This window comes from Halyomorpha halys, unplaced genomic scaffold (genome assembly GCF_000696795.3).
Source record: "Halyomorpha halys isolate HHAL.00 unplaced genomic scaffold, Hhal_1.1 Scaffold837.1, whole genome shotgun sequence".
Lineage (NCBI taxonomy): Eukaryota > Metazoa > Arthropoda > Insecta > Hemiptera > Pentatomidae > Halyomorpha > Halyomorpha halys.
In genome coordinates this window covers 653,605-663,158 of record NW_027104749.1, presented here as the reverse complement: position 1 = coordinate 663,158, position 9,554 = coordinate 653,605, and the positions used below count along the sequence as shown (strand labels likewise).

The window sequence follows — 9,554 nt, the reverse complement described above, 5'->3', positions numbered from 1 at the left end:
ATATATACATATATATGGTACTTAGCTCTAATCAAAATCACAAAATTCTATTATCTAATTATTTTGATATAACAACAAATAATAGAGGAGGGATACTTGCAGATACCACGTTCACCTTAACACAAATTTCTATTCTGTAAAATATAACAACATTAGTAAGTTTATTCCAAATTATACAGTGTGTATATGTTTATCAAGTACAGTAGATACCAAGTTTTACTTCAAAACAAATCATGAAGTACAGACATCTTTTCTTATATCTTTTTAGGAGTAATTTGGATCTGATTTGTTTGCACTCATACACCAAACCATAGTTTGGGTCTACATTATTGCTATTAGGAGAACTATTACAGAAAGAAATCTCTTCACAACTATTACAGAAAGAAATCTCTTCACAACTATTACTAACATTTAAAATATTGGATTTGATTTTTTTATTAATAAGAAACATCGGGCAGCTATCTCTGTCAGTTCCTTGTTTTACCTCCAAGCAGCTATCCTGCTTACCGTAACTTTAAAAAAAGTGCATTCCGAAACCCAACATCTCCACAGTATATTCTTAGTGTTGTTCTGCTACCATGTACTTGGTAAACCACAAGACCAAGTTTTCTTACTGCTTCTTTTTAGGGAATGAAACGCCTCTTCAACTAATTTCTTAGAACGCTCAAATATATATCGATGTAATGCTAGGTATATACAAATACATAGGTACAGATACTATTTATGATGGTTCCTGTAGTCTAATTATTCATTATTCTAGTTTTACAATAACTCAGTTTTGTTATTGTTCTACTGAAACACAGGAATAACATAAAACGAAAAAAAAAATAAACACATATATATAAAGAACTGCATCCATACTTTTTATAACCGAATCCTTTCAAACATGAAGACAATGTTTCTAAATTTATTTTAAAGTCAGAAAACAATAGAATAAGAACCATAATGTAGCACACAAGCTTGTCTTTGTAAAAAGTAGGTCTGTTTCTGAAAAATAAAGAATTAAAGGTTATTACTTCTAAGTGATAATAAATAACAAATAAAAATAAAGAAAAATTATATGTAATATGATATGTACTCTATATTTTAAATAGTAAGATACAAAAGCTATTTCTATTTCATTGTGTTTTAATTAAAGTAATTTATTAAAAGGGCAGAAGTAGAGTGGAGTTATGCTTACCACTATACTTTCCTACAGATCGTGCCAGCAGGAGGGAAAAAATTCCCTACTTTACAGTCAAGTAGGGAATAAGATTCCTTACTTCATTACTCTACTTTTATCTTAATTTTTGTTCTTACATTATTAGCTTATCTTACTCAGTTTAATCACCATGTTATACAAGTCAATAAAATATATGGATTTAGTTAATTATTTTTCTTTTATTTTGATAATTATGTTTATTAATTCCTTATTAAATCATTGATTATTTTATTTGTAGATTTCTCAATTTAATTATTATTTTAATTGAACTCCTCGGTTGGTATTTATCATGATTAATAAAATTAAAAAGTACATGCACTTAAGATAAATTTAAATTATCTTTTAAAAATGATACACATAACTAGAAACAAAACCTTTTTTAGTTTGCAAAAAATCCATATGAACATAAAACAAATATGTTTCTTTCAAACATAAGAAAAAAATGCTTCTTCCACTAAACTCTGGATTCATCACAGGGTGTTGTTTTCCTTTGCCATAAGGGATTAATTTATATCAGTTTTATTTTGAGATGGTAAAGGTCTTTGTATCAAACCTTAAAATTTCTTTATCTTTATTAAAACAATGTTCTGGTCTTAAAAGACACATTTTCAAAACTAAAACTATATATTACTTATAATTACTTGAAGACCTGAAACAAAGGTTGAAACGTCGGCATAAAATAAATAAATATGGTTTTGTTTTGAAGACCTGAAACTCAGGTCGAAACATCGGGATAAAATAAATAAATATGGTTTTGTTTGAAGACCTGAAACTCAGGTCGAAACGTCGGCATAAAATAAATAAATATGGTTTTGTTTATTTATGTTGTTCTTTGCTGACCACACCCCCCGACAAACTTCTCCAATTATATATTACTTATTTTGATATAATTATTTCAGGTAAAACTAACCTGTGTCAGTGTGTGCTTAGCCTTTTTTATAATCTTAAATTAAAACAAAAAGGTTTATATGAAATAATTTTTATAAAAATTATATTAGGTTTTGTATTTGGAATTTATTGTTGTTAAAAAAGAAATTAAATTAACTGTAATAATAACAACATTAAGATACATAAGAGTTAATTAAAAAAAAAAAAATTAAATGTTTCTTTAAAATAATTTACTAGAGTGGAATTAAATAGAATCTTAGTAAATATATAGTAAGGCCTACTTGATTGTTAATTTGAGAATTTATTCCCCTTACAAATATGATTCGTAGGAAAGCAAAGTGAATCAACCTCCTAATAAGCAATGTAAGTGTGTTTTACTTATAACATTAAAAGTTATATTTGGCTAGTAAAAAGGAAGACAAATTATAAAATAAAAGGAAATATACATATAACCATAATATATACACATCAAGTTAAATACAAATGATATGTTCACTAATTTAATTGTAAATTCTCATTATTGATAACAATCTTTATTCAAGAGAGATCTGATTATTTATAATTCATATTCCAAATTTCACAAATATTTAACATGTTAACTCCCAACAACAAAATAAATTTTACATTTTTTTCCTAAGAGCTATGAGTTAGCTAGCATTTTTTAAATTTTTCATATTTGTGCAGCTAAAATGAAATTCGTACATATATTTTGAAACATGATGAGTTAAAAAACACAATGAAATAACATCTAGTTGACATTCTTAGGAAGACAAATGTGAATTATCTCCTAGTCAGCAGTGAGTATGGTAATAACTATAAACTAGGGAATATTACAATAATCGTGGAATAAATGAGTTGACATTTTAAAGGTGCTTACACGGTAAGCATTGTGAAAATAAACTTTATCCTGATTTCAAACATAAAATTATTTTCATGACATTCATTAAAGAAGAAATTCATTGGCTTAATTGCTTATACTTTGCTAAAATATATTTAAAATCAAAATTACATACCTTCCTGATTTTGTGAGTACAGTAAAATCACTTAAAACCCTCATGGCAACAGGGCGCGAAGAGGGATGGATGAGTTTAAACAAATCCTTTTTCCTTAAATCCCCAGCTGACATGTTGTAAAATTTAAATAAAATATTTGCATACAATAATAATATCACTTTATCAATATCTGGTGTATCTTCTAACGATTTGTAATGTGAAAACATAAAAAATGAAGTTCTGAAATAAAAAAATATATATTTATAACATTTAAAATGAACTTATTTAATTAGCTAAATAATAAATTTTAAAAAAGATTTACTTTTCATCATTATCTGTGAGACCATTCTGAATGAGGAATTTAGCCTGAGCTTTGAGAGTTTCTCTTTCGACAGAATTAATAATATTATCTTTATCATAGATGTCAGAGACAAATTTAGCATCACGATTACAAGGAGGAATCAATTTAAGTAACTCTTCATTTCCATCAGCATCGTTGTTAATTTCATTCAATTTTATATCAATATCTAAAGAAAAAAAATGAATAAATAGAATAAATTTCAATTAATCTAAAAAATAATAGAAAAAATAAAACAAAAATTAATTACTAGAAACAGTTTCTTTTATTTCTGATTCTTTGCTTGATAAGTCAACATTAATACGTAGTCCCATCTCTGAAGCTCTTTTGGACTTTTTCGAACCAAAATTCTGCCTAAGGAAATTCATAGCAGATTGTTTTTCTGATGGTAACTGCTCTTGTGATTTTTCAGAAGCTTTAGTCTTTTTCCTTTTTCTGCTAATTTCTTCTTCTTTAGAAATGTCTATTAATTTACAAGATCGTGCCAAAACCAGTCTAGCCTACAATTATCAGTATAACTAATTATAGTCATTAAATAATTGAAATAATAGATTTAAGCACAATAATTATTGTTACTGACACCAACATTTTGAGCAATGAGCTGCAATAATTATTATTTTTTCATAATTAGATTTGAACACATTCTTTCTTTTAATTTGCATATTTCTATTTTATCATAAGACCAGAAAATTAATAAGTTCAAAAAAGATGGTCAGGCAATGGAGTCAGTAGAACTTCTGCAAATGTTGGCCAAACAATACAAGATAGGAACTGGTTACAGCACAAACAACCTGACTGGATTGGTCAATTAGATTAGTATTTATTTTAGCATCAAAATAAATTCAATCTTATTTCTTCCCTATACATATATATATATAATAAATAAAAAGAGAGATCAAGTTACAAATTAGAAAGTGACAACAAGACCAAAACTTTAGAATGGGTATATCTGTCATTTATAGAAAACAATCATAGCTCATTTATTTGTGTACATCAACAATAATAACTGCATAATTAATTGAAAAAATAAATCATACAATTATGTAAAAGAACAGTCCATTTTTTATGCAAAAAACACAGAACCAATCTTTACCATATTTTAACTCCATCATCTTCATGATTCCCAGAAGGATTAGCAATAATAAAATCTACTGATATGTGTATGATCTAATAGTTTATTTAAGAAAATAAATAATAACAAGCTTAATTTATTAGTAAACATTATTTATAGCAAATGGCCTTTGAGCTCCAGTTACACCTGTGATGGTACTCCCACCAGCCGATTCAATGGGAACATCTGGAATGGATTCATTCAAATGGGTGATATTGGCTCCAACATCAACTAAGGTGCTTGGTTTCTGACTGTTGAACTGGATCTCAATTATTAAAGGAGCATACTTTCTCATATCAGAGAGTGTCACCTCACTTCTCTGTTACTCTGAGACCTTCTCGTATTGATCAGTATCCCCCTTCTTGAACTGTTGCCGAATGCGCCCAAGCTCCTAAGGCCCGAATCCGCAGCCAAGACATTTAATACTAGAACACTGCTCCAATCGATGGCCTATCTGGCCACATTTATGGCAATGCTCAGCTTTTCATTGATGACAGTGCTTCAGTGCCCCCATTCCTCACATTTCGGATAGAATGTTTTAGGACTCTCCTTGCCCTCTAAGCTCAAGCCTTCTGCTTTCAATATGAAGTGCTTTGCTCCAGGTCTAGATCTCTCCAGTAAATTTACGAGACTATCTGGTAACTGTAGTCACCCCAAGCAACTGTACAGACTCTAAGGGACCTCTGTTAGCTCAAAACTAGCTGTCCCCCTTACTATAACAGCTACCAGGTTCGTCTTCTTCTTTGTTCTGAATCTGCCTGAGGCATTTCAGCTCTCCGTGATTGGCTCAGTCATGCCCACAACACCTTCTTAGGTTTCCACATCCTGGTCCTTCAAAAATCATTGAACAGGGCCAAGTGGAACATCCCTAACACCATTCTACACATTACAGCCTTGGCTCCTTCTCATAGTTCTACAGAAAGCAAATTGAATGCCAGGAAGCTCTGTCAGTTTTACTCTATAACTCATTGGAATGACTACCTTTTGGAAGAACATCTGTTACAACATTCACAATAAAGTCACAACCACTTGATCTCACTATTTATAATATTCAGAATCAAATTTCACACCGAAGCTAGATACAAATATTGAAATAAACAAAAAACATTAAAAGAATTTTTTACTTGTTTCTGTTTCAACAAGCAACCTCTCATAACCTCCTCTATCTCCCCATGTTTCCTTCCTCTAGTGTTACCCTATGATACAGTCTTTCTGTCTCACAATATATATATAGCTGTAGCTAATATATAAAGTCGAAGAGTTTGTTTGTTTGACCATGCCAATTTCAGAAACTATCAATCCTAACTGTTTTTGTGCTAAATACACCGTTTAGTGAGGAAGACTTTACGCTTTATAACATTATTGTACAACACGCAGGAATGTCGCAGCTAACATAAATGTCAATTAATCAGGGAAATAATGATTAACAAAAAGTCATACCATTGGAAGCAGATTCAATAACTTAATTATGTTAATGGGTTAACGAAATTTAACAGGTTTTATTGGGCTACAAAAAGTCTTATACAGGAAGATCTATAACTATATAGTAAAGGGGAAAAAAAGAAGGATATAATACTCAAAATATAACTTATTCAGAACTGTTGGGAATTTATTTTCATCTTGCAATACATTCCTTAAATAACAGAGATATTTCACAAAAAAAATATTAGTTCAAATTCTCTTTTTATAAGAGAGTTTATTTGACAAAACCGTGATAAAGGATGATATTATTTTATACATAAATATGTTCGGTAGAAAATTATTAAATCTATCATTAGAAAATTAACTGTACAATAACATTGTATAAGTATTATTTAGTATATTTTCATTTCAATTACTTACACTAGAGGCTACAGCAATTGTAAATTTTTTTTTTTAAATAATGTTTAAGAGCCCCCTAAAATTACAAAACTGATTTTTAAAAATTCCATCATCTCTTAAGCAACTAAACCTTAATTAATTTTGAGGTTGCTTTACTTATTTTTATTGTTTCTTAATTGGCGCGACAGACCATGGAGGTCCAAGACCTCGCACGATATACTTTAGTAATACAGCGCGCGTTTCCTGACGTGGTTTTCATAGGGTGGATCCGTCACTCCCACCCATTGGCTAACGGGCCTTACAAATGCCCGGGGGATAATTTTTTTTTTAAATGCATAATTTTTTGCTTGAAAAAATTCCGGGTAGAACTGGGCTTGAACTCGCAATCTATGGGTTGGCAGACAGGCCCGTTACCACGCTGCTACCATCACCCCTACTGTAATATTTTTACCCACCTGCTACCATTTTGTTAATTTACAGTCATTAAAAATGCAAATAGTTCTGAAAAAAAAAGTCGGCAAAAAAATTCTTCTCAGATTTAAACATTTTTCGATTGAATAATTGAAGAGAAGGTTCTATGTATGGGAGTGGGTGAAGGTGCTATGTAAAATATTTTCAAACATTGAATTTTTCTAATGACCAAGGCAATTTAAGTTTCTCTGAATCATTTATACTCAACTATGGGTGATTAGCCCAGTAGAAGAGGCCCCGTATCTTCGGGACAACTGGCCTCCCGAATATTTATGTCTCCTCAGGAGTAAGGGTGGCCGGATTATACCCCTCAGCACTGGGTACCTGTTGGTCCATGGGTCCTTATTCGTTATATTCAGACCACCCCTCCTAGGAGGGATCCCCCATCCACCAACCGGGGGACACGCTCCCTAGTGGTGGGATCCTTCACATGGATGAAATCCTGAAAATGTGCAGACCGAGTACAGTAAGCACTACTATTGGCAAATGGAACATGAGGACAATACTGGCCCAGGTAATGAATGGTATTTGCAGATGACACCGTTCTTATAGCAGATAATAAAGACAACCTACAACAAGCTGTAACTGAATGGGAAGCTGAGCTGGAAAGAAAAGGAATTTAAGGAAAAGCAAAATAATGCATACAGGCCAAAAACAGGAAAACATAGAAATACTCTGCAAAGGTGAACCAATAGAAATAGTGGACAAGTACTCTTACCTAGGAACAGTGATAAGTAGGAATGGAAAGGTAGACCAGGAGATATCCAATAGGATAAAGAAGGCAAATGCAATATACTACCACCTCTGCAACACAGTTATAGGGAAAAGGGAGGTGAAGAAGAATGTTAAAGTACATATCTTCAAGGCTATATACCTATCTACCCTCCTTTATGGAAGTGAAAGCTGGGTACCACTAAATAAGCAGAGTTACTGCAATAGAAATGAGATACCTGCTGAGAGTGGCAGGCTGAACTAGGAGGGATCGCATAAGAAATGAGAGGACAAGATATGATGTTGGAACCGTTTGGACAGAGGCACCTCCACGCTGAAAGACACTAAGGAGGAAGAGAAAGAAGAAGAATTTTTTAAATGAATAAAGGTTTCATATACCTACCATCACATTTTAACTCTAACAACCTATTCACAGTGGAATGGATAAACTAAAATTTTATTAAAATAGTAGAGAAACAATCAGATGTAAGAACTGTACAAAAGGAATTCATATTAACAAAAAAATGATACCACTAAAAATAACACACACGAGATCTCCATTATAATGATACAGTCCTCAACTAACTCTTGAAAAAAGGTTGGGGCTCTTGTTCCGAACCACCACTCTAGCTTGGCAGGTTGCCATGCACTCTAATACATACAATGAGAAAACTTGAACACTGTTGTTAGTTACCTGACACCATAAAGTGGTTTGAACTAATGGAAATTTAGGTTTGACTTACACTGAAAATGATTAGTTAAGCTTTTGGGGAAGAAGTTGATAGCTCTGACACTATTAAAGAAGTAATAATAACAGAGTATGTTATAACCCTCATGACCTCAAACGAGTGAGTACATGCTCATCCATGACATTGGAGCAGTACTTGGGAACTGTTACCCAGATTTGAAATAAAATTCTAGTTTTACATCAATCTATTAACAGCTTGAATAAAAAAAAAATTTTATAAGATCAATACCTTATTAGTTTTTCTGTTCCTCACAAGAATAAATGACTGGAGCACAGGGGCCTCTTCTGGAAGTAAATTGCCAATAAACTGCTGATCATGTCTATTAACAATGAGATTTCTATTTAGATGATTTTCGGAATCCAAATACATTTCACACTGTAACTTTGCAGTTTCCTTATAGAGATCATGTCCAGGATCAAAATTAACTGGAAAATAAAGTGTTTTAAGAATAACATCTATTACATACTAGGCATATATAAAAAAACTAAGTTTTCTACTAATTATTGGTGCCAGAGGAGAATCACAAGCTTCTACTTTTTCCACAATACAAGCATCTTGAGCCATGATCCTGAAGTAGATTTCTACTAATAGTTAATCACCACAGGGAAGAACTAATTTCACACTAAAAGAATGGAAATATATTATAACTACTGCGTAACCTTTTTCATTGTATCAAAACAACACGTGAAACATTATCTAACAAAGAAGCCGGTAGCAAAGAGATAGTGCTAAATTATAACTTAGACTTGATTGTCTCTTCACAATGACTTCGTGAAGTAAAGAAGTTGATGATTTCAGGCGTGCAATAGTCATTTCAAGTTCTATTACCAATAATGACAATTAAAAATTCATTTATTGATTGGTTCAGGGCCTGATAATGGTAGTGTGGAACAAAGGGGGTAGTACAACCCTATTCTCATTCATAGGAAAAATAAAGCTAAAAGGAGAAGAACGAGGTTAATAGAAATACAGCGTAAATAAAGTACTTAAAGGACCCAAGTTTCTAAACTTGGTTTTGCTAATACACAATAAAAAAGAATAGGCCAAAAATGGAGGCAGACATTGGAAGCAAATATTTTCCAATGTATTGGAGAAGTTTGTCGGGGGGTGCGGTCAGCAAAGAACAACATAAATAAACAAAACCCTATTTACTTATTTTATCCCGACGTTTCGACCTGAGTTTCAGGTCTTCATCAGGGCTATAGAACAAAAGAGATAACAACAACATTTAGAGAAACATACAATTGAAAAG

The 9,554-nt window shown here is 31.7% G+C and overlaps 1 protein-coding gene across 1 annotated transcript in view; it reads right to left on the bottom strand.

Moving 5' to 3' along the window:
• Positions 1–861: 861 nt before the first annotated feature.
• LOC106686557 (uncharacterized) overlaps positions 862–9,554 on the bottom strand; it is a gene marked incomplete at its 3' end in the record, with an annotated part of 11,891 nt that continues 3,198 nt past the window's right edge. Inside the window, 5 exon segments of the mRNA XM_067045000.1 lie at positions 862–987; positions 3,103–3,321; positions 3,404–3,608; positions 3,690–3,939; positions 8,531–8,727. Coding sequence (XP_066901101.1) covers positions 862–987; positions 3,103–3,321; positions 3,404–3,608; positions 3,690–3,939; positions 8,531–8,727 — 997 coding nt within the window.